Source organism: Rana temporaria, chromosome 3 (assembly GCF_905171775.1).
Source record: "Rana temporaria chromosome 3, aRanTem1.1, whole genome shotgun sequence".
In the NCBI taxonomy this organism is placed as follows: Eukaryota; Metazoa; Chordata; class Amphibia; order Anura; family Ranidae; genus Rana; species Rana temporaria.
The window spans coordinates 364586108-364612881 of NC_053491.1; the positions used below are offsets into that span (position 1 = coordinate 364586108).

General features: G+C 46.3%; 1 protein-coding gene across 1 annotated transcript in view; it reads right to left on the minus strand.

Moving 5' to 3' along the window:
• LOC120930495 overlaps positions 1–26774 on the minus strand; it is a 97473-nt gene that overhangs the window by 17573 nt on the left and 53126 nt on the right. The window contains exons 15-17 of the mRNA XM_040341673.1: positions 10337–10659; positions 9325–9460; positions 5447–5837 (exon numbers count right to left, since the gene is read on the minus strand). Coding sequence (XP_040197607.1) covers positions 5447–5837; positions 9325–9460; positions 10337–10659 — 850 coding nt within the window. The remainder of the gene's footprint in view (positions 1–5446; positions 5838–9324; positions 9461–10336; positions 10660–26774) is intronic.

The window sequence follows — 26774 nt, forward strand, 5'->3', positions numbered from 1 at the left end:
GTATAATTGACACAGAAAATGTTAGGATGCTTGCTCAGTCATTTGTAAGTAGCTCTGTTGTAGGGGTCTAAAAAAAATACACTGTCTTACTGCACTTAGAGCAGCGGTGTCCAAACTTTTTTCAAAGAGGGCCAGATTTGATGAAGTGAACATGCGTGAGGGCCGACCATTTTGCCTGACATTCTTTGAACCATTAAAATTCGGTCTAAGTGGGTTCGTTTGAGCAACTAATAGACTGCCCAACAATAATTCTCTTGCCTTTATGGCTTAGTGTGAGTAAAGAGACGAGCTTGGGCATATTTCTTGGATATACCGTATTTATTGGCGTATAACACGTAACTTCACTTTAAGAGCGAAGTGTCAGGAAAATAAATGTAATTTTAAATAAAGAACTGTGAAGCAAAATAAGGGTCAGTGCCCAAAAGCCTCACAAGTGCCCACCTGCAGACCCACCATTGCCATGAATGTAGCCTCAACATTGCCAGGAATACAGCACCCACCATTGCCAGGAATACAGCACCCACCATTGCCAGAAATGCAGCACCCACCATTGCCAGGAATGCAGCACCCACTATTGCCAGGAATGCAGCACCCACCATTGACAGGAATGCACTCATGAGGGCAAAAAATTACATACAGGAGAATCTCCTGTTTACACAGCGGCCTCTTTAATAGAAAGTCCTGCCTCCTTTGATGGACAGAACAGTCATCCAATGACAGCTCCGGAGACGGGACTTCCTATTACAGCAGCCACCCGTAAACAGGAAATTCTGTGTGTGTGTATGGCGCTCATCCCGCCTCCTCCAAGGCATAAACATTCTATATTATTTCAGTGTTTTGTACATTTCTTAGAGCCTTTAAAGTCCCATATGTGAGGGGATTTTCTTTCTCCCCGCAGCGGGCAGGTCCATTCTGCTGCATTCACAAGATCTTCTTAAGCCTCGTACACACAATCAGTCCATCCGATGAGAACGGACCGATGGACCGTTTTCATCGGTTAACCGATGAAGCTGACTGATGGTCCGTCGCGCCTACACACCATCGGTTAAAAAACTGATCGTGTCAGAACGCAATGACGTAAAACACAACGACGTGCTGAAAAAAACGAAGTTCAATGCTTCCAAGCATGCGTCGACTTGATTCTGAGCATGCGTGGATCTTTAACCGATGGTTGTGCCTACTAACGATCGTTTTTTTCCCATCGGTTAGGAATCCATCGGTTAAATTTAAAGCAAGTTGGCTTTTTTTTAACCGATGGTTAAATAACCTATGGGGCCCACACACGATCGGTTTTGACAGATGAAAACGGTCCATCAGACCGTTGTCCTCTGGTTAACCTATCGTGTGTACGAGGCCTTATGCCGCGTACACATGGTCGTTTTTTGTGATGAAAAAAAAAACATTTTTAAAAACGTCATTTAAAATGACCGTGTGTGGGGAAAACATTGTTTTATGTCTTCTGAAAAACGACAAAAAAAAATTCGAACATGCTTAAATTTTGTATGTCGTTTTTCAAAACGTCGTTTTTTGTGTCATAAAAAATGATCGTGTGTGGGCTAAAACGACGTTTAAAACAACGTTTTTAAACCCGCGCATGCTCAGAAGCAAGTTATGACGCGAGCTTGAATGGAACAGAGTGCCGCCGTACGTGCTGAACGTAAGTGCGCTTTGCTAGAGCATTTTGAAAAAACGATGGTGTGTAGGCAACGTCGTTTTTTAAAATGAAGTTTGAAAAACTATGTATTTTTTCATGAGAAAAAACAACATTTTTTTACAAGACAAAAAACGACCGTGTCTACGCGGCATGAGTCTTCCAGAATGAATGATGCTGGCCATTCAAAACAGACAGAAGATTGAGGACATCTAGTGGTGGAAAATAGATACTGTGAGGGACAGTGACAAAATAGTTCACTATTGAAGTTAGATGTTAGTTTTATTTTCAAACTTTTTAAGAGACCAGAATAAAGCTAGCCATAGATAGACTGCAATTCAACTGGCACCAGCCAACTTTTGAGAATGATCGACTTCACACAAACTGACTTGTTAGAAAATAATTGTTCAATTTGCGCTGCAGCCAATCAGCTGAGACACTGATCCATGTATTCTGACAGAGGAGTCCCTGCTGACAGAATACAATGACATGATGGGTAGAATTCCTCCATCCACCTCTTTGTGTGGATGGAGGAAGCCATTAAGTTGTTTCAATCGGCCCCCTGGCTGATTGAAAAAAAACGGACCCATGTACTGAATGCCCAACTTTAGACTATAAGGCCCTTTTCAGGCGCAGCAGATTCTGTTCTGATCAGCAGAGGATCAGCTCGCAGAAGAAGACGAATACCATTCATTTTTTTATAGCGGATCAGACTGGTCCATTACACCTGCCTGTCCATAGGGATGCATGGACCATCCGATCAGGTCCAACTGACAGGTGAACCTGATCAGATCAGTTAAAGAGAAACAAAAAAACGATTAGGTTATCACAAAGATCACAGGGCCAAATCCACAAAGACCCGGCGTAACGGCGAAATTCTAATTTAAGTTACACTGCCTTAAAATTTCTACCTAAGTGCCCGATCCACAAAGCACTTACCTAGAAATTTCTGGGCGTGTAACTTAAATTCCGCCGGCGCAAGGCGTTCCTCATTTCATGGGGGCGATTCCCATTTAAATGAGGCGCGCTCCCGCACCGGCCGTACTGCGCATGCTCGTGATGTAATTTTCCCGACGTGCATAGCGCGAAATTACGTTACGTCGGGCTTTGTGGATTGCGACGGGTCAATAAAGTTGCGTCGGGAAAAAAAAAGATACGGCGCGAAAAAAAATTCAAATTAGAAAAAAAAACGCGTCGCTAGACAGAAGGGTCTGCTTTTACATGGTGTACTAACTTTACACCATGTAAAAGCAGCCCTAATTTTGCGTATGCAACTTAATACTTACAGAGAAAAAACGAAGCAGAAAAGCTTCGTGGATCTCCGTAAGTGCTAATTTGCATACCCGAGGCGGCATTTCGACACAAAATGCCCCCAGCGGCGGCTGCGGTACTGCATCCTAAGATCCGGCAGTGTAAGTCCCTTACACATGCCGGATCTTCTCCCTAACTATGGAAAACTGATTCTGTGGATCAGTTCCATAGTTAGGACCAGGGATACGACGGAGTAACAGCAGTTACTCCGTCGTATCTCTTTTGAGGATTTGGCCCACAGTTTACACTTTTATCTTATCTGTATTCAATGATTTGCCTTTCAGGACCCAGCGCAATGAAAATGTTGTGTCTGTTCCCTGTCCTTTACTCATGCAGTTGAACAGCACAGCTTATAGAAAACATAACTTCAATTGCATCATGGGATCAGAGGATTTTTCATATACATAAGAAGAGATAATCCTCAGTGAAAACTGGTACATCAAAGACATGCAAATTATGACTTTTCCTATAAATGTCAATTTTGGCTCCTCCCCCATCTGCCTTATAATTGGAGTATTGGCTTTATACTGTAATATAATGGGTGTCATTAGGGACCAACAGGGAGTCTTGAGAGGTAGAAGTGGTGGGGGAAAATTCTGACTCTTAGGGCCCTTTCACATGGGCAGACCGTTTAGATACGCCTGCCAGTTTTTTAGGTGGACCTAAACGGGCGCTCTGTGCTCTTTCTATGGCACCACGGATGCCCGCTCTGATCCGCCAAAGTGTGACGGAGAAAAACCCTATTTTTCCTTCCGTCTGGCGGATTGGATCGGGTGACTTTATGGTCCGTCGTCATCCTTTTCCCCATAGGGGAGAGCGGCCCGCTGAAGCCTCGTACACACGACCGAGGAGCTCGATGGGCGAAACACATCGTTTTCCTCGTCAAGTTTCTTGTTAGGCTGTCGAGGAACTCGACAAGCCAATTTTCTCCATTCCCGTCAAGGAAATAAAGAACTTTCTCTCTCTTTGGTGTGATGGGGGACCTCCTGAGATGATGCGAGACCTCCGACTTGATGGAAGACTTCTGATTTGATGGGGGGCCTCTGTCATGAAGGGGTGACTCCGACATGGTGGGGGAATTCTGATTTGATGGCAGGACCTTGTTGTAATTTGAATATATATGTGTAGGTATGTATGGCACAATATATTGTATTGCATTACCGTATTGACCAGGAATTCAGTTAAACTGTCCAAGCCAGCTGAATTCTAACATATCAAAGGTACAGAAGACCCTTAGATGTGTTAATCTTATGCAAGACTACCTAGGTGTTTGTGAGGTATGGCCCGTTAACCTCAAAGGTTATATTGTTCTCGTCGAGTTTCTCGACAGTTTCCTCGACGAAAATGTACACACGACCGGTTTCCTCTGCAAAAAAATATCTCCCAGCAAGTTTCTTGCTGGTTTTTGCCGAGAAACTCGGTCGTGTGTACGAGGCCTCAGGCCTCGTACAGACGAGGGGATCTCTGCTGGAAACGGTCCGCCGGAGCGTTTCCAGCGGAGATTCCTCCTCCGGATTTTGATCCGATGGCTTGTACACACCATCGGATCAAAATCCGCGCGGAATACATCCGCGGTGACGTGTCGCGTCGTCGCCGGGACGATGACGCGGCGACGTGCGCGACGCTGGAAGGTAAGTACTTCCACGCATGCATCGAATCATTACGACGCATGCGAGGGAGGGGAGCGGACGGATTGATCCGGTGAGTCTGTACAGACGACCGGATCAATCCGCTGGACACGATTCAAGCGGTTAGATTTCTTAGCATGCTAAGAAATTTCTATCCGCTTGAAATCGATCGGCCGGACGAATCTCCGCGGATAAATATCCGCTAGGCCGTACAGACGACCGGATTTGTCCGCTGGAACTGATCCGCAGATCAATCCCAGCGGATAGATCCGGTCGTGTGTACGAGGCCTCACAAAGTGCAGAGACAGACCTGTCATCTGCCTGCTTAGCAGGGATCGACAGAGCGATCCCCGCTGAGCAAAGCAGAGCCCGCACACAGACGGCCCTGTGTGAAAGGGCCCTAACAGGTAAAGGCTAAAAATAAATTCAGCTGGATTTTTGGTAGTTTCCAATGAAGATGATCTTTGCTTATGTATTTTTCCATTATAGGCTCAGTTCAGGGGCAAACTGACAACTCATGGGGCCCCCGGGCAATAGAAGATTATGGGGCCCCTGAGCTTACAGATGGCCTCCACGCCAGGAGGCAGTGCAGAGGCGGGGCAGCTAAAATCGTGGGATTTTCACATCAAAAGCATGTCGGTTTCGGACATATCAGGGACAGATGTAAAAAAACATAGATTTTTACATACTGTCCCTGGTTTTACTGAGCCTGGCATCCCTGATGGAGTCCCCTAGTGGCATGAGGCACTCGGGCAGTGCCCGAGTGACTCAATGGTCAGTCCACCCCTGGCTCAGTTTAAACTGCCTAAGTTTGTGACAGGTTTACTTCAAACACTTATTAACAGGATACAGGTACCCTCAAAATGTCTTTCTCTGTTCTTTCCCTCCAACAAGTCCTGGGAGCCATCTCTTTTTCTATGTCTTGGTCTTCCTCTCCCTCTTCCTCTCCCTCTTCCTCTTCCTCTGCCTTTTGCTGGGCATTGAGCCTTTCTGGCCTCTTCACAATTAGTCTCCTCTGGTAGCTGCTGATGTCTTTCATTGTGTTTCAGTACACAGAGCATCTGGAAGTTCTGAACAGTCGTCTGGTTCAGCCAGCCACAGGTGAGTATTATTTTCGATTCCAGGAGATTGTGCGATCTTTTACATAAGCGGAATTTGCATGCTCCTCGTGTAAAAAATCTGCACATGTGGAGGTGCGTACAATCATCTCCTTTGTCACAGCTGCCTTGCTTGTAACTTGAACAATCCTGCAAGAAAAAGGATCACATTAGAACAAGCAGTACAATTGCGTTAAAAAATATTGGACAGGTCACACTCTTCTATTAACAGACACAACTTAATGCAACTCTGTATTCATAAATATGTAATGGCATTTTTTTTTTCTGATAAAATGTTTTTTATTGAGATATAAGAGAAATTACAACCATAATATTCCCACACAGGGGGTATAAGCAGTACACACGTTGTAGAACTGCATGAAAAACACAAACAGGATGTGCCTATTGCCGCGTACACACAATCGGAATTTCCGACAACAAATGTTCGATGTGAGCTTTTGGTCGGATATTCCGACCGTGTTTATGCTCCATCGGACAACTATCAAACACTCGCTCTCTTACACCGCCCCACCACCACCCCTCTCTCCCCTCCCCCATCTCTCTCAACCTCACACCCCCCCCCCCCACCAAGTTAGTTATCCGATCCCTCCTCAAGCACTGCCACTCATAAACCCCCCACCCCCAACATTGCCACTGACCTCATCCTCCTAATGAAGGACTACAGGTCCCAGCATGAGCCCCTCAGAGCTGAGGATGTGACAAGCCCCCGGTTGGTCAGTGTAGGTATCAGGTAGGTTAGTGTAGTGGTCAGTGTAGGGATCAGGTAGGCCAGTCTAGGGATCAGGTAGGTCAGTGTAGTGGACAGGTAGGTCAGTGTATGTCCAGTTTTTACTCCAGATAACTCAGGTTATTTGTATTCCCTTCGTAAGTAAAGTACAGGGTTTTAAAAACAATCTTAGTGCCTTGGATATAAAAAGCATTTGATTCATGTATGTTAGCCCAACATTGTAAGAACAATTACACTCTGTGACTCTCAGTGGTCACCTGCAATGTTTGGCTAACATACATGAAACAAATGCTTAAAGCGGTGGTTCCCCCTTAAAAACAACTTTTTTTTATTCCACTGGCCCCCCACATTACAATCGAATTAAGGCTATTATTTTTTTTTTGCTGCTGTACATACCTTGATACAGCATCTTCACCCGTGCATCCGGGTTGCGAGTCCCGCGGGAGTGGGCGTTCCTCACATGTGTTTGATTGACGTTTTTCCCAAAAACGAGCTCTCCCCCCGTCGCGTAAGCCGCGTCACGATTGGCGAAAGGAGCCGAACGGCGATGCGCATGCGCAGTATAGCGCCGACTCGCCGTTCGGCTCCTTTCGCCAACCGTGACGCGGCTTACGCGACAGGGGGGAGCTCGTTTTTCCGAAAAACGTCAATCAAACACATGTGAGGAACGCCCACTCCCGCGGGACTCGCAACCCGGATGCACGGGTGAAGATGCTGTATCAAGGTATGTACAGCAGCAAAAAAAAAATAATAGCCTTAATTCGATTGTAATGTGGGGGGCCAGTGGAATAAAAAAAAGTTGTTTTTAAGGGGGAACCACCCCTTTAAATAGATAAGGGGCGGGGCCACCCAGCGATGTCACATGGTTGCACCGCCCCCTTTTGGTGACACCGACAGGTGCATGCTGAGGGGTGTCCCTGAATGCTGTTTGGAAATGTGGTCACCCTACGCTACTCTGATCTGCTGATTTTTATGTGAGAACCTTTTTATCCATTTGTTATATTGTATTGGACCTGTAGTCATTTTTAATGGCATTTTTTCAATAAAACCTCCTTGGTTTTGCGATATGTGGCGAGTTTTTGCCTTTTCTACATAAATCTCCATGAGAAAAAGTGATTAACCAGCACCAAAGGCCTTGACGCTACCTTTCTCTACTTCCAGTGGATGGATCCTTTATGATGTGTGATTCCATGCGTGATTAGACTCCTAGGGGCAGATCCACAGAGAGAGTACGCCGGCGTATCTACTGATACGCCGGCGTACTTTCAAATTTCCTGCGTTGTATCTTTAGTTTGAATCCTCAAACCAAGATACAACGGCATCTGGGTTAGATCCGACAGGCGTACGGCTTCGTACGCCTTCGGATCTTAGATGCAATACTTTGGCGTCCGCTGGGTGGAGTTTGCGTAGTTTTCCGCGTCGGGTATGCAAATTAGCTATTTCCGATGATCCACGAACGAACGCGCGGCCGTCGCATTCTTTTACGTCGTCTCTAGTCGGCTTTTTCCGGCGTATAGTTAAAGCTGGTGTTTTGCGGCGTGTAGTTAGACTTGCCATGTTAAGTATGGCCGTCGTTCCCGCGTTTAATTTGATTTTTTTTTTGCGGAAGTCGTCCGTGAATCGAGATGGACGTAATTCACGTCTATGTTAAAAAAAATTTCGTCCTAGCGACGTCATTTAGCGCAATGCACGGTGGAAAATTTAGGGACGGCGCATGCGCAGTTCATTCGGCGCGGGGACGCGCTTCATTTAAATGAAACACGCCCCCTAATCGCCGATTTGAATTCCGCCACCAGAGATAGACTACGCCGCTGTAACTTACGGCACAAAATCTTTAAGGATTCGATTTAAAGCCAGGTAAGGTACGGCGGCGTAGCGTATCTCTGATATGCTGCGCGGGTGCAGATCTCTGTGGATCTGCCCCCTATAATGTAGAGTTTAGCTATTTTGTAAGGGCACATCTTGTATATATATGGTGGAAGGCACACTTGGGTGTACGGTCACTCACTATCATTTGGACACGTGTTGCAACAATATATCACTTTATTTCTGTATGGACCTATATGGAAATCTTATGGACTGACTACTGTCACTTTTTTTCATTTCACAGGTTATATTATTATTTTTGTATTTAGCGTGGCAATTATTACTTATATGTATTTTGACACAATTTGTTCTGTTGTGTAATTGCCAGCAGCTTGTTTCTTCATGATTTTTGTTTTTCATTTTTCCACTTACACTTGCGCAATCATAACCTCAAGACAGCTTGCTCCCTTATGGACAGACACCTTGGGGATCCCCTTTTAGAATTGCAGGCCCCAGCTATGCCTACTAGACAGCGAAACAACTCCCGGCCAACGTGGCACCAAAGTCGGGCTCACACACACGCACCTCGCGCCAGGAGGGCCACGAGGCGAAGGACCCCGATAAATGGTGTCTGCCCCTTAAGTACCCCTCCCCAACATGCACAGTGGGGTCACCACTCCCACTGTACCGCTGCCGAGAAAGGACACCCAATACACCATGGTACACCTGCGTTCCAACATAAGGCCGAGATGGTAACGCCACCCACAGGCAACAAGGGAAACTACCAAGTAGTACCACAGCCAGAAAAGAGGGAAATTTGTGTTAATCAACAGGTCTGGGCCTAATTTAGAATAGCGCCCTCTACAATTGTATTAACCTTTGATTTAAAATAAGGCTCTGGTTGTTGCACACACACACACACACACACACACGCACACACACACACACACACAGTCATGTAGTCATTGGCTTTCATTATCTGTATCTTATGATCCTTTGTGACCTATTTACTCAGACAGACAAGATGACAAGATGACTTTACCCATTTGGACATTGGTGGCAGTAAGTGAACCTCAGACTCACCTCCGGCAGCAGTTGGTTGTCATTCTGTAACAGCAGTACTTTGATCTCATCCTCACCCAGTCCACTCAGCTCGTTGGCTTTTAACACGGCACGGTTGTGGTCAGAAAAGACATCATGGGAGAATCTGCAGTGAAACCTGGAATAAGAAAAAGCAGTCATTTCTGATTCTGGAGGAGATGAGTTTATAGAAAATTATGAAATTAAATTTCTGGGTAGCAATAGTAAAATATGCAGGAAGTGCCATCCAGTGAGGAAACACATCCTGACCTGCACTGTCATTCACACAGAGAAATCTAATTTTGGATAGATTTCAGCAGGCCATTAGACACTTGATTCATGGTCTTTTACAATCTAATGCCCTGTATACAGGATCGGAGTTTCCGTCGGAATTCCGTTCAAGCTGTCTTGCATACACACGGACACACCAAATTCCGACCGTCAAAAACGCGGTGTTGTACAACACTACGACAAGCCTAGAAAAATGAGGTTCAATGCTTCCGAGCATGCGTTGAATTGTTTCCGAGCATACGTGTTTTTTTCTTCGTTGGAGTTCCATACAGACGAACGGAATTTCCGATATAATTTTTTTCCGTCTGAAAAAAAGAGAACATGTCCCCTTTCTAACTCCGTCGGAATTTCAGACGAAAAAAGTCTGATGGGGCATACACACGGTCAGAATATCCAATGAAAAAATTCCATCTGACTTATTCTATCGGAAATTTCGATCGTGAGTACGAGGCATAATGCCTCGTACACACGATCGGTTTTCCCGTCGGGAAAACTGCCGTGTTTTCCTTTGGCCGGGAAAACCGACCGTGTGTATGCTCCTTAGCAGTTTTCCCGACAGGAAAACTGCGGTTTAAAAAACTCAGTTTCCTCTTTTACCAATATTTTGCCACCATCCCCCACATTTTCCTACCTCAGATCCCAGTTCCCCTTAGAATTAGCCTTACTACCCCAAAAATTACCCTCCTGTATCTTAGAACTCCCTTTACCCACCCCCTTTACCTACCTACACTGTCCTCTCAGGTAGTAGCGGCACAGGTGCAATCTGGGGCACTTCTCTTCCTCCTCCTTTTCCCCATCTGGGTCATTTGGCAGCAGGTATCGATCACAGATCCTCAGGGGGCTCTGGGCTAGGACTATCTGGGAGCTCTGCGGGAACCTAAGAACCTCTTCCTGCAGGATCTGCTCGATTTGTTCCTCTGGAAGATCCAGGAGTTCTCTCAACTGATTCCTCTCCAGCCGACCACCATGTGAGCACAACAGTTTGGTCAGGTAGGCAGTGACTGCGGGGTCCGACATGGTCCCTGGGCCCCTGATACAGCTTGAAGTCTAAGGTCCTTGTAATAGTCTGATGCCAAGTCCTACTATATGTCCAAGTTTACTGAAGTGAGGTAAGCAAGCAACAGAGGGTGGTTCATCCACATCATAACTGAGAATAGAAACTAACTGCTCAGCACAGAAAGGCAGAGTCAGAGATTTGTACTGTACTGGCCTTGGGGACTGAAACTCAGAGAACTGTGTATTATTGACAACTGGGACATAGCGACAACCTTCAGCAAAGAGGGTGTGGACAGAAATTGCACAGCACTTTTACTGATGACTCATACAGACTGTAAAACTTTTATCAGTAATATTGCATTTATCTCCTGTATGTCGTTTTCAATAATCCTGACATTCACCAAACTTTCACTGCATGTGAATCTTCCTGGTGCATGTGTTTTAACCGCTTTGTTGCATAGCCGGATCCAGATCCCCCCCCCCCCCCCCCCGATTTCAGTTGTGCCCCTCCAAAGCCAAGGAATATCCTTTGTTGCCCTGATGTAAAAGGGGGTTACTCTGGGAACCCTGACGAAAAGGAAAGTGACTTTGGGGACCCTGATGTAAGGGAATTCACTAATGTAAAAGGGGGGGTGGCTCTGGGAACCCAGGTGTAAGAGGGGTATCTTTTGGAACTCTGATATAAAGGGGGTGGCTCTGGGGACCCTGATGTAAGGGGGTAGCTCTGGGGACCCTGATGTAAGAAAGGGGCTATTAGAACACTGATGTAAGGAGGGGGGCTCTGGTAATCCTAATATAAGAGGAGTGGCCCTTTGCATCCTGATGTAAGAAGGGGGCTCTAAGAACCCTGATGCAAGAGGGGTGACTCCGGGGACCCTGATGTAAAAGGGGTAGCTCTGGGGACCCTGATGTAAGGGGTGACTCTGGGGTCCTTGATGTAAGAAGGGGTGATCCAGGAACACTGATGTAAAGGGGGAGACTCTTGGAATCCTGATGTAAGGGGGATCATGGATGTAGAATGGGGGTTGCTCTAGAGTTCTTGATGCCAGGGGGGTTAATCTGGGGAACCTGGCATAAGGGGGTTACTCTGGGAGTTATTATAAAACGTATGTCGGGCGGAGCGATGCGCTGACGTCACCCCGTGTTCCATCCCTACACCCAGAAGGACGGGTTGTTTGTTTTGTGTACCAGCCGGTACATTAGACTACAGGCTATCTTTAAACTGCGAAGTTGTAAGTGTAATATAGTGCATTTTATTATTTAAATCGAAAAGGGTTTTACACCATATGGAGCGTTTTATTTTTTCTGTACCATGTGGATTTGATTGATTTGGAGGTGATTGCTGGGAATTCATGATTGTGCCTGCTGTTTCCTGGAGCCAAGCTGTGGCTCATTATACGCATTCTCTGATCCTCTGTCATGGAGGATCATTGCTAGTCGGTAAGAGTTTATTTCTGCTGGTGGTGGACCCATTCACCATATTCATTAGGTTTTTGTTTTAGAAATATATGGACAATAATTTTTGATTGTAATAATCCATATGTGTTTTTTTTTTTTGATTTTTAATAATTTTTGCACTTTTAACAATTTTGTGGACTCACTATCATATTTATTTTTTAATAATTTTCATCAAATCATGTATGGGTTAACTCTCATCAACGGATTATTGGTGTTATACATTATATGTCACTATAATTAGTGTCAAGGTTAGCGTGATTTATTTTTCTTCCAAGGTTACTTTGGGAACCCTGATGTTGGGGAGGACAAGGGGGTCCCTGTTCTATGGGAGTGACTGTAGGGACCCTAATGTACGAGGGTGTCTCTGAAGACTCTGGTGAAAGGCTGAGGGCTGTGGGGACCCCGAAGTAAAGAGGAGGAATCCTGGGGCCCCGGATGTAAGGGGAGAGATTCTAGGGACCCTGAAGTTGGGGGAGACTGGGGTCCCTGATGAAAAGGGGTAACTTGCGGCTCTGGGAACCCTGATTCAAAAGGGGTGACTCTTAGGACCATGATGTAAGGAGGGGAGCTCTGGGAACCCTGATGCAAGAGGGGTTACTTTTTTGGGACCCTTATGTAAGGGGGGTCTGGGGATTCTGATGTATGGAGGGGTGGCTCTGGGGATCCTGATGCAAGGGGGTGACTCTGCGGACCCTGAGGTAAGGAGGTGGCTCCAGTTACACTGATGTAAGGGGAAGGGCTCTGGGGACCCTGATGTAAGGGAGGGTGGCTCTGGGGACCCTGATGTAAAGGGGTGACTCTGGGACATATTTTTATGTCACACAATATTTGTCACACAATATAATACCCAATTTTTGGAAAAATATAAAAGATGATTTAGATTTTGTAGGAATCACAGAGACTTGGTTTGACAGCTCTCGTGATTGGCTGGCAGCCATTCAAGGGTATTCCCTATATCTGAGGGATAGAGAGGGTAAAAATGGGGGAGGGGTATGCCTGTAGAACAAAAATTATGCACAAGTGAATGTGAGAGAAGACATCACTAAGGGAGCAAGGGAGGAGGTGGAATCCTTATAGGTAGAGCTACAAAGGGAGGAAACTAAGGGGAAAGAAATACTGGGAGAGTCTAACCAGAGGAAGGAGGCGGAGGCAGACCTCCTATCATAATTTGGATTAGTGGCAAGAATGGGAAGTGTCATTATAATGGGGGATCTTAATTTTCCAGACATAGACTGGGTGGAAGGAACCATGCATTCATCTAAGGCCCAGTTCCTAAATGTCTTGCAGGACAATTTCATGGGTCAGATGGTAAATGCACCAACTAGAAACAAAATGTTAGTAGACCTACTGATTACCAACAATACAGACCTGATCACGGATGTGGAAATACAGGGCAATTTAGGAAACAGTGATCACAGGTCAAATCGTTTTAGTACAATTCACACAAATAGTAAACATAAGGGGAATACAAAGACACTGAATTTGAAAAGAGCCAAATTCCCTAAACTACGATCCTTGCTAGAAGATAATAATTGGGATAAAATCTTAGGAACAAAGAACATGGAGGAAAAATGGACATGCTTTAAGAGCATATTAAATTAGCCAGTGCATCCCAATGGGAAATACATTTAAAAGAGCTAATAAAAGTCCTGGGTGACTTAACGTAAATAAGTGCATATTAAAGCAAAGGAGAAGGCATTCAAAAAATACAAGGCTGAAGGATCATCATCAGCATTCCAACTTTACAAAGAATGCAACAAGAAATGTAAGGGTGCAATCAGAGTGGCTAAGAAAGAACACTAAAGGCACATAGCGCACAAGAGTTAAAAAAAATCCCCAAAAATTCTTTAAGTACATAAATAGTAAGAAAGGAAAGTCAGATCATATTGGTACCATAAAGAATGATGAAGGGAATCTGGTTACTAAGGATGGCAAAGGTATTGAATTTATTCTTCTCCTCAGTCTTCACGAGGGAATCAGGGGGCTTCAGTAACCAAAACTGCAATGTTTATCCTCATGAAATGTCACAGGAAGCATCCTCATCGCTAACAGAGGACAGAGATAGAATTACACCTGAAGAACTTAACATTAACAAGTCACCAGGACCGATGGCTTGCACCCGAGGGTCCTTAACCACTTCCCGCCCAGTCAATAGTATATTGACGTCCGGGAAGTGGTTGTGTTATCCTGACTGGATGTCTATTGACGTCCAGCAGGATAACATGCCGGCGCACGCCCGTGGGGGGGCGTAGCGCGGTGATCGGTGATCGGTGATGCGGGGTGTCAGTCTGACACGCTTCATCTCTGGCGGAGGCTCTTTACCAAGTGATCAGCCATGTCCAATCACGGCTGATCACGTTGTAAACAGGAAGAGCCATTGAACGGCTCTTCCTCACTCGCGTCTGACAGATGCGAGTAGAGGAGAGCCGATCGCCGGCTCTCCTGACAGGGGGGGTTGCGCTGATTGTTTATCAACGCAGCCCCCCCTCGGATGCCCACACTGGACTACCAGGGAAGCCGCCAGGACGCAATAATAGGCAACAATTAAAAAAAACAATAAAATAAAATGAGCACAATAGATGCCAATCAGTGTCCATCAGTGCCACCTCTCAGTGCCCATCCATTCCCAGTGCCCACCTATCAGTGCCTATCTGTGCCAACCATAATTACCCATCAGTGCCACCCATCAGTGCCCATCAGTGCCGCCTATGAGTGCCCATCAGTGCCGACATTGAGTGCCCAGTGCCGCCTATGATTGCCCATCAGTGCCGCCTATGAGTGCCCATCAGTGCTGCCTATGAGTGCCCATCGGTGCCACATACCAGCACCGCCTATGAGTGCCCATCAGTGCCGCCTCATCAGTGCCCATCAGTGCCACCTCATCAGTTCCCATAAATGCCCATCAGTGCCACCTCATCGGTGCCCATCAGTGCCACCATATCAGTGCCCGTAATTGAAGAAAACTTACTTATTTACAAAAAATTTACAGAAAAAAAAAACTTTTTTTTTTTTAAAAAAAATCTGTCTTTTTTTAGTTGTTTCGTAAAAAATAAAAATTGCAGAGGTGATAAAATACGACCAAAAGAAAGCTCTATTTGTGGGAACAAAATGATAAAAAAAATGTTTGGGTACAGTGTAGCATGACCGCGCAATTGTCATTCAAAGTGCAACATCGCTGAAAGCTGAAAATTGGCTTGGGCAGGAAGGTGCGTAAGTGCCTGGTATGGAAGTGGTTAAGGAAGGCAGTCAAGTAATTGTCAGTCCATTGTTCCTAATTTTTATAAACAGTCTACTGACTGGAATGGTACCAGCTGATTAGAGAAAAACCAATGTTGCACCAATATTTAAAAAAGGGGGATCCTCAATCTTTACATAAAATGTTTCCGTCTGTACCTCCCTTGTGTTGGAGGTGCGGCTCGGCAAACGGTGGCTACCTCCATATTTGGTGCAAGTGTCCGACCATTCAGCCCCTTTGGTCTCAGGTTTTTGCCATTTACAGCAGGCTCTATGATCGGCTCCTGACGCCCTCTCCGGAAATAGCTTTATTGTCCATGCTACCTGGCTCCATAGCTTTCCAGAAATGCACCTTGTTACACTTCTTCCTGTCGGCTGCAAGGCAGCTTATCCCCCAATTCTGGAAAACTACTACTTCCCCCCTGTCCTTATGGGTCTCTGTGGTCAATGACATCATGCGCATGGAGGAAATGCTGGCCTTAGATAATGACACTTATGATAAATTCAAGACCTTGTGGCTGTTATGGATCGACTACTCTACCTCGGATTCCCTGAAGACGTTACTAACACCTCAGCGCCAACCCTGAGGTTCTACCTACATCAATTTTTCAGGTTGATGTGTCATGGTCTGCTCGGTCCACCTTTCTCTTTCTCTTCCCCCTCACTCTTCTTTCCCCCTTTCTTCCTTTCTCTTTTTCTCTTTCCACCTATTTTTTCTCATTTAGTAGACAGATGTCGTGCTAATAGTATTTATTTCACTGACCATCACTGCTTTTCTGTATAACATTTCGTTGTCTGCCCAGTAAAGGCGGCGAATTGTTTGGATTTGCGTTGGACATGCTACATACAGTTTTTGGACAGCGTGACTTGCAGTGTATCATTTTATGTTATGGACATCTGACAATTGTCTGTGTTGTATTAATCTGTGGAAAAGCAATTAACACATATTTGACTCTAAAAAAGGGCATCCCTGGGAATTACAGACCAGTTAGCCTAACACCAATTGTATGCAAGCTCTTGGGGGGTGATAAGGGACTATATAAAAGATTTTAGTAATGACAACGGTATCATTAGCAGTAATCAGCATGGATTCATGAAGAATTGTTCTTGCCAAACCAATCTATTAACCTTCTATGAGGAGGTGAGCTGCATTTCATAAAGTTCCCCATAAACGTTTACTGTACAAAGTAAGGTCCGTTGGCATGGACCATAGGGTGAATACATGGATTGAAAACTGGCTACAGGGGCGAGTTCAGAGGGTAGCGATACATGGGGAGTACTCGGAATAGTCCGGGGTGGAAAGTTGGGTCCCCCAGGGTTCTTTCCTGGGACCAATCCGATTAAATTTATTCATAAACGACCTGGAGGATGGGATAAACAGCTCTTTTTTTTTTATCAGATTTCATTTTCCATTTTTTTTTTTATATCACAATAACATATACACAAATAAACAAAAACAAAGAGAAAAGGAAAAGTAAATAAACAAAAATTGAATAACATTGAAATTAACTAATTTACATATTCTTAACATAAAAAAAAGAAAGTATTCCCTTCCTTCCCCTTCCCCTTCCCACCTCCTATCTCAGTCCCGTATCCATGTGGTCAAGCCACGGTTTCCAGATAGTATCAAACCTCTTAAATAAATTACTCCTAAAAAAAATGCCTCTCATAGGAAATTTATCTATTCAGATCAAATATTCAATCAGATATAGTCGGCGGGTGAGGGGAGCTCCACCTAATGGCAATTTGTCTTCGTGCCACAAAAAGCGCTCTTACAACAGTAAACCACATTGGTGGTTTAAGCACTAAGATATCAAGATAGCCCAGCAGACACATCAAGGGATCCACTTAAAGATTCAGATCTAAAATCCCATTAAAGGAGTTCTCTGACCTAAAAGTTTTAACCCCCGCTGTGCCCGGGCTGTAAAAAAATAGAAAATAAACTGTCACTTACCTGCCTACGATCCCCTGTTGTTCTGATATCGCCGTCCTGTTCTCCGGTCCCGGTCTCTTCCACTTCCTGGGGGTCGGTGACTCATAGTGCGCTCAGCCTATCAGTGGCCGCGACGGGACATTGCTGCGGCCGCTGATAGGCTGAGCGCACTATGAGTCACCGACACACAGGAAGCGGAAGGGGCCCGGGACCGGAGAACGGGACGGCGATATCGGAACAACGGGGGATCGTAGGCAGGTAAGTGACAGTTTATTTTCTATTTTTTTACAGCCCGGGCACAGCGGGGGTTAAAACTTTTAGGTCAGAGAACTCCTTTAAGTATACCCACTACCTCTGCCCAGTACCTCTGGAGTTTCGAGCATTGCTATTAAAACATGCATCAATGACCCCAGATTGCCACATCTACAGCAAGCCAAGTCAATTGTTAGGTAAATTTTGAACAAAAATTCTGGGGTCCTACATGCCCTATGCAATATATAAAACTGTGTTAGTCTAAATGAGGGTGAAAGAGATACAAGAGGAAGAGCCTGAAGAATCCTATTCCAGACATAGTCAGAGATAGGACCAATATCGCGCTCCCATTTTTCTCTTGACGGATAGTAAAACGTATTAGAAGTACCTTATAATAGAGACTTATATGTGTAGCCCCGAAGGCGCTGCTGGTTTGTTTTGGGTGGCATGTTACCTCATGGCTCCTTCCGCCGTCTAGGGGTGTATGGTGAAATTAGCAGTAACGGAATGTCCACGACAGGTGTCTTTTCTCTTCCGTTCATGGACGGACACAGCAGCCTTTGACCTTAGGGTTATATCTGCTTCCTTCCAGGTAGGGCCGAAACAACGAATCGATTAATCGACAACTAATCGATTATGAAATTAATCGATTACAATTTTCATAATCGATTAATCGGCCAGTAACATAATGGAGTTAAAAAAAAAAAAAAATTAGCCCTTTATAGTACAAAAAAGCAAATCACTACTATAAATATTACTTTCACTGACCCACAGTAAAAAAATGAACCCCTTACAGTAGCGATTATTTGCTCTTTTTGTACTTATTTTTTATTTATTTTTTAACCCCATTATGTTACTAAACATCTCAGGCCTGGGGTCACACCTCTGTTTTTTGGTGCTTTTTGAAGAAACGCACTACAGTTCATTTACATGTTTTCCTATGGGACACAATTTCACACCCATGATTTTTTTTCAGCTACTGCGTATTTGGAAAGGGCAAGGACTTTTTAACACAAAACGGTGCTATTTTTTTTTTTGGTTCAATATACTTCAATGGAGAAGCTGCAGAAAAGCATGGAATGTGTTTTTGCGGCAATTTGTGTTTTGTAATCTGCCCAACAACAAATTGGCCCAAAAAAAAAAAAAATTATTTTTTTAAGGCTATTATCCGATTAATCGATTAATCGGCTATGAAAATAATCGTTAGTTGCAGCCCTACTTCCTGGATAGTTAGGCAGAAATAAAGCACTTTAAGTGTTAACAACACTTTCCTCAGTGCAGCTCCTCCCAGGGGGCGTGGTTCCTTGGGTATAACCCCCACCCTGCTCTAGCAGCTCCAGTTTCTTTCTGCCTAACGTCAGGAGAGGACAGGCACTCTGGAGTCCTGTACTCTGGAGATTTTTTTCTTGCGATTTTCTCGCTTTTTATTATTTTGTTTCTGCATTTTTGAATCCTGTGATTCTTCTATCAACAGCCGACTGGGTGACAGGCTGGGTCTTGACTCTTGTAGTCCCCCCATGTTCGGCCATCGAGCATGTGCCGGCCCTCAGCTCAGATCTGGGTCGTCCACGACAGGCCCCATTGCTCCAGGGGCGGCCGGAGAACTACATGTTCCAGGACACACATATGACTAGTCTCTATGGCCTTGTCACAGTGTGTCTGGCCGACAGCCATGCCGTTAGTGGACGTTGGTTCTGTCCGGGATGCCTCCAGCCGGTAGTCGCAGATAGGGTAAGTAGTGGCGCCTTGCCCTGGCAAGGTGGTATGGCTGGTGTTTTTCCCTGGGGAGGTCGACTGAGGGTCTGCCCTGCTTTCCTCTCTCCCCTTCCTCTCCCTCCTTCCCCTCACTGGGTAGCGGCTGTGAAGGGGGGCCTCCTGGGTTTTCTTTATTACCACCGGGGCCCGTGTGTTGTTGAGGGACTGTGTTGTTACTCTGGGGGGTGCTGCTGTGTGCTGCTGTGTTGTATGAGGTGTTTGGTGCGTCACTGGGGATTTTAAACTGCGCCACAGCCGCCATTTTGCCGTGGTCGCGATTTACATAGCTCGGCGGCCATTTTCCTGTAGCCCGCTGGTGATTTTTACCTCACTCTACGGCCATCTTGGAAATCTCTTGGCCGTGAAATGCTGTGATTCTTCCCTGAGGTGACAGACACAGCACAGCCAGCACATCAGAGCACACCTCAGATTTTCAGCTCTCTCTGCAGCTGGGTGGGGTGGTGAGTCTCTGGGAGGCCTCTGCTTCTATTTTTGCAGCCAGGAGGTGACCGGTGGGTTGTTCTGTCTTGTAGTACACAGTGGTGGGACAATATGGAACCTGAACCTGATGTTTCTGCCCCAGCAATGCCTGAGTTATACTTTGATCTCCCTGCTCCTGCCGCATCTGTTGACTCAATGTCGGCTGTACTTGAGGCATTTCTTGCCAGGTTTGAAGCAGCTGGTGCCCAGTAGGGGGGTAAAAAGCACCCCCTCCCTGAGCCTGCTTCTGGGGATGTCTCTGACACAGACTCATTGCCTGCTGTTGCTTCTGTAATGTCAGATGATGCAGGCTTAACCCACACGGACTGTGAGGTTGACTCTGCCTAAGGGTCAGTAAATGATAGGGAATTTGTTGGAGCTCTTATTTCTGCGGTGCGTGATACTCATAAACTTGAGGATTTGGCGGGAGCACCAGTTGTGCCGGTCCCTTTTGGGTTACGCAAGCCGCCCAGCACCGCAAAAAGTATTTCCCTGTATTCCTTATCTGGAGCATTTGCTATGTAAGGAATGGGACACACCACAAAAAGTTTTTGCTGTTCCTAAAAACGTTGTGGTCCGTTATCCCTTTGAGGAGGACTTTTTAAAAAAGTGGGTCTCTCCTCCGTCAGTGGACCCTCCTGTGTCCAGACTGAGTAAGGCCACCACATTTCCTGTGGTAGGGGCTCCTGCTTTTACGGACCCCACTGATAGGAGAGTGGAGTCTGTGGCCCGCTCTATGTTCACAGTTGTGGGTTCGGCTGTGAGACCGGTCGTGGCCGGGTCTCTGGTGTCGCAGACACTGACTGAACGGGCAAAGTTGTTGCTGCAGAAGCTGGAGGAGCTGGATGCTTCTGAGACCTGCAATGACCTGGCTGAACAATTGGTTCAGAGTCTAAAATTTGTCTGTGAGTCGGCCCTGGATACGCTTCCCTTGCTTTCCAGAGCCTCCGCCTATGTGGCGGTACTACGCCGCCTTGTGTGGCTGAAATTCTGGTCTGCGGACCGATCCTCCAAGAAGGCCTTGGTGGATTTGCCCTTTAAGGGTGAGAGGCTTTTTGGGGCGTCCCTGGATGACATCATTAAGGATGCCACAGGTGGTAAGAGCACACTGCTTCCACAGTCTGGGAAGGGTAAGGAGCCTCGCCGTAGGTAAGGGCCTTCCTTTACTACCCCAAAGCATTTTTTTCGTGTGCCCAAGTGCAGCAGGAAAAAGTTTACAAGGTGCTAAGGCGCCCGCTGCAGGGCAGAAGCGCCCCTGGTTCCGCAAGCCTAACAAGCCTGCGGACAAACCTGCTTCCGCATGAAGGTCTGCCCCCGCCTGGGTCTCGGGTGGGGGGCCAGGTTCGCAAATTCGCAGCTCGGTGGAGGTCTTTCCTCTCTGACCGTTGGGTTTGTGAGGTAGTTTCCTCGGGGTACAAGATAGAGTTTCTCTCTTGTCCACCAAACAGATTTTTTCCTTCCAACCTCCAGTTTCCTCCGGTTCGCCAGCAGGCTCTATCAGGGGCTGTCCAGAATTTTCTGGTCAGGGGAGTGATTGTGCCAGTTCCCTCGATGGAACGGTTTCAGGGGTTTTACTCCAATCTGTTTGTAGTCCCCAAAAAGGAGGGGTCCGTCCAATCCTGGACCTCAAGACCCTCAATTGCTTTGTCAAAGTGCAAAAATTCAGGATGGAGTCGATTCGCTCGGTAATAGCAGCGCTCCATCAGGGGGACTTTATGGCATCCTTGGATATCATGGACGCATATCTGCATGTTCCCATATGCACAAAGCACCAGAGATTTCTGCGCTTTGCGATCGGGGACGACCACTTTCAATTTGTGGCCCTCCCGTTCGGCCTGGCCTCGGCACCACGGGTTTTCACCAAGGTGCTCGCCCCGATACTGGCCCTGCTGAGACAGCGAGGGATCGCTATCGTGGGATATCTGGACGACTTTCTCCTGAGAGCTTCCTCAGGCTCAGAATTAGAAGAGGACGTGTCTATCACATGTCAGACTCTCCAAGAGTTCGGCTGGCTTCTGAATATCCAGAAGTCAGTGTTGGTTCCGTCTCTGCGTCTGGAATACCTAGGGCTAGTCCTGGATTTCCGCAGAGGCGAGAGTTTTTCTCCCAACGGAAAAACCTCAGACTCTGCAATCTGCGGTGCAGCAGTTGTTGACCCAGAAGTGGTCGTCTCTTCGATTCTGCATGAGGGTTCTGGGTCTGATGGTGGCCTCTTTCGAGGCAGTTCCTTATGCCCAATTCCACACCAGGGAACTACAGAAGGAGATTCTGTCACGTTGGGACAGGTTCCCATCTTCTCTGGATTCCCATATTCAGTTGAGTCAACTGGTCTTCCCTGGTGTGGTGGCTGACGTCTCCGGTGCTTCAGGCCGTGAAGTCATTTCTGCCATGTCACTGGACAGTGGTCACGACGGATGCCAGCCTCTCCGGCTGGGGGGGCATTTGGGGCACCCAGTCAGCCCAGGGGCGCTGGACGATCAATGTTCTGGAGCTCCAAGCAATCAAGCTGTGCCTTGCCGGGTGGTCCCTGGAGCTGCAGGGCCAACCAGTCAGGATCCAGTCCGACAACGCCACGGCTGTGGCATACGTCAATCATCAGGGAGGCACACGAAGCTCCGCTGCAGCACTGGAAGTAGCGCACATCCTTCGGTGGGCCGAAAGGTCCGTTCCGGCTCTATCGGCCGTGTACATCCCGGGTGTTCAGAATTGGCAAGTCGACTACCTAAGTCGCCAAACACTGGACCCAGGAGAATGGTCACTTCACCTGGAGGTGTTTTGGAGTCTGTGCCAAAAGTGGGGCACTCCAGAAGTGGACTTTCTAGCGTCCCGTCTCAACCGGAAGGTGCCACGGTTCGTGGCCAGGCCGAAGGACCCATGGGCGGACTTGTCAGATGCGTTGGTGGCTCCTTGGGGTCACTATCGACTGATTTACGCCTTCCCTCCTCTGAAGCTTCTTCCTCGCCTGCTGCGCAGAGTGGAAGCCAAAGGGATTCCAACAATCCTGATCGCCCCAGACTGGCCGCGCCGCTCCTGGTACGCGGACCTGGTGCGTCTGGTGGCAGACGCCCCCTGGCGTCTACCTCTGAGAAAAGATCTTCTGTCGCAGGGTCCAATCTTCCACCCTGCTTTACAGTCGCTGGCTTTAACGGCGTGGCTGTTGAGAGCCAGGTACTGAAGGACCGAGGCCTGTCAGGCTCGGTGGTCTCTACCATGCTGCGTGCACGGAAGTCTAACTCACGTAGGATTTACTATCATACGTGGAAGGCCTACATCTCTATGTGTGAGGAGATGAAGTGGCACCCTCGTTCATATGTGGTGTCTAGGATTCTGCTGTTTTTTACAGCGGGGAGTGGATCAGGCTCTCGCCTTGAGTACGGTTAAGAGTTTGATTTCGGCTCTGGCCATTTACTTTCAGCGACCCTTGGCGGCGCACTCCTTGGTGCGTACGTTTGTACAGGGGGTCCGACATGTGGCTCCTCCGGTGCGCCATCCACTATCCCCATGGGACTTGAATTTAGTCCTTTTCGGTGCTTAAGGATGCTCCCTTTGAGGACATCCAAAAGATCCCTTTGTTGACTCTGTCACAAAAGGTGGTTTTTCTGGTAGCAATTACCTCGATGAGACGAGTATCTGAACTGGCGGCCTTGTCTTGCAAGGCTCCCTATTAAGGATAAGGTAGTGCTGCGGCCGCAGCCGTCTTTTCTCCCGAAAGTGGTTTCGGCTTTCCACATTAATGAGGACATTGTTCTTCCATCCTTATGTCCTCAGCCGAAAAAACAGGAGGCCACTTCACATTCCCTGGATGTGGTTCGGGCCCTACGAGTGTACTTATCTGCTACGGCTCCGTTCCGGAAGTCGGACTCACTGTTCGTGTCGGTGGCTGGTCCCAGAAAAAATCTTGCAGTCTCGTCGGCCACCATTTCTAGGTGGATACGACAGGTTGTGCTTCAGGCCTATGCCCTAAAGGGGCGGGCGCCTCCCTTTCGGGTTACGGCGCATTCGACCAGGGCGATCGGTGCCTCTTGGGCTTTCCGGTATCAAGCCTCTGTGTTACAGGTTTGTAAGGCAGCGACCTGGTCGTCAGTCCACACTTTTTCAAAGTTTTACAAGGTGGATGTGAGTGCATCTTCTGATGCCTCCTTCGGCCGCAAGGTGTTACAGGCGGCAGTTTAAAGTTGGAGTTCCTCCGTTGAGTAACTCCGGTTTTGTTTGGGGTGTAAAAATTAGAAAGGTGTTGGTACTGTGCTGGTATATTAATGTGATATCAAAAAAATGTAGAAAAAGAAAAAAAAATTTTTGTTTACCCAAAAAAATTTCCTTTTTTCTATTTGACCCCTATAGTGATATAGTGTTAGATCCAGTATAGTGATGTACGTGATGGGTCACTATAGAAACAGCTCTTGTGAACATATGTACTAGCGTGATGCTATGTGCATATGCTGTGCCATCAAAAATAAATAAAAGAATAAATAAATAAATAAATATGGCTACCCCAAATGATGTGCTTGTGAAACAATATTCCAAAGTGCTATAAGTGAGTCTATAAACTATTATGAATATACATGCCCAAGTGTGCAAACATATAAATAATGAATAATATTATTAATATATACAAATAATAATAAAGTGCGTTGGTGCCAAAAATTAGTTGTTCACAATTCATGTGCATTCATGCTGCAACACGTCCCCAATTATGGGTGAGCGCCAGTTCAAGCTGGGCTCTGAAGACGCAAAACTGCGAAACGCGTAAGAAGCTATGTGGACAGCGCAAGGGGAGTGTAATTTTAACCAGTGAGACCACAGGTACAGCAGGAGCCAGGAACGCACCCGTACGATAAGCTGGTCAGCGGCTGTCTAAAAGACTGACACTGCCAAAGACACCAGGTGCTGGTTTTAAAGCACCTCTCTTGTGAGTAGTTTTTTATTATGAATTTTAAATAAATATATTTTTAAACGTATTTCACCATGATGAGCCCCTTGGTTTCTTTGAGGCATTGAGGAACATCCTGAGAGGACTCGCCAACTTTAACGGAATACGTTTTTGAGGCACATTACCAGCTGGGGTCTGGTGAGTTTGCATTTCAGCAGTTGGTGGTGGTAGCACTTATCTTTGTCGGGTGGAAGAAGTGACAGCACCCTGTATGCATGAAATATAGCACCAGGATTTAAACTCAGCAACACTTTCTGTTTGGACTGGAATTTGTGAACTGGCGCTCACCCATAATTGGGGACGTGTTGCAGCATGAATGCACATGAATTGTGAACAACTAATTTTTGGCACCAACGCACTTTATTATTATTTGTATATATTAATAATATTATTCATTATTTATATGTTTGCACACTTGGGCATGTATATTCATAATAGTTTATAGACTCACTTATAGCACTTTGGAATATTGTTTCACAAGCACATCATTTGGGGTAGCCATATTTATTTATTTATTTATTCTTTTATTTATTTTTGATGGCACAGCATATGCACATAGCATCACGCTAGTACATATGTTCACAAGAGCTGTTTCTATAGTGACCCATCACGTACATCACTATACTGGATCTAACACTATATCACTATAGGGGTCAAATAGAAAAAAAGAAATTTTTTGGGGTAAACAAAAAATATTTTTTCTTATAAATTTTTTTGATATCACATTAATATACCAGCGCAGTACCAACACCTTTCTAATTTTTTCACCTAAACCTCATAGAAGGTTTATACAGCACTGCAGCAGGTCAATATAGTATTATTTAGAACTTATTTTTGCGCCGGTGACAATCACTTTTCCTTGTTTGGGGTGTAGCTTGGTTTGCTGTGTTGTTTTTCCCACCCCTCGAATTTTTTGACACTGCTTGGGGACGTCCCTAAGGTCAAAGGCTGCTGTGTCCGTCCATGAACAGAAGAGAAAATAGGATTTTTGTACTCACCGTAAAATCCATTTCTCTGAGTTCATGGACGGACACAGCACCCACCCCTCCTTTTGTTTGTACTGCTTGTTACAAACTGGAGCTGCTAGAGCAGGGTGTGGGTTATACCCGGGGAACCACATCACCTGGGAGGAGCTGCACTGAGGAAAGTGTTGTTAACACTTAAAGTGCTTTGTTTCTGCCTAACTCTCCTGGAAGGAAGCAGATATAACCCTAAGGTCAAAGGCTGCTGTGTCCATCTATGAATTTAGAGAAATGGATTTTACGGTGAGTACAAAAATCCTATTTTCTGTGCTCTTTATTACCCAGCCAGTTAAAAACAATACAACTTGTGGTGAAAGGTTGGCTGATTGGCTAGTGTTCGATAGCTGCTCGGTCCCGCCAACCCCCAACATCACTGCTGAATTCTGACAGTTCCTCCCTCTCTGCATGCAGTTACAATATGCATAAGTGTGTGTCACACACTGAGGGATCTTACAAGCCCCAATATCGACACAATGTGATACAGTCTCACAGGCAGCGCGGGGTACACATTGCTTGGATAAAGCATTTCCAATCAGGCCAGGCAGATCTCCGGATACAGCCGTCTTCAAACCTGCTGTTGGCCTTGCTAGCAACAGACCCTGCTGTGACCCCCAGTGCATAGGGCTGTCTCAAGAGAAGATCCCTTGAGACTAGAAACAGCAAGCAGTCCACACAAAGCCCACACAAGTTCCTTTGTACTCGTCTACTCAAATTGATGAACAGAACACTTCAGCCTCCCAAAGGGCAGCAGTACATGGGTTAAGGTCTGGAAATAAATCACAGAGGGTGTGCAGCAACAGAGAGAGATTAAAGCGTTTGTTAAACCAAAAAAAATGGATTCTGCTCTTTTAAAGCATTTTATACAGCAAAGTGCTTATGCTGTGTCATTTGACCAACTGTATCAGCTAAAAAACCTGGCTGTTTCTGCCCTCCCCTCAGTAAACTGACCACAGTGTATCATGGCTTCTGAGCCCTGACACTGTGGTCAGTTTACATTTATCCATCATCCGCTGCCCTGCTGCCTCTCCTCCTCCCTCCCTGCCTGTCGGCTCCTGTGTCAGGGCCCACCCCCCGCCCCAACTCCTGCTGCTGCTGTAATAAC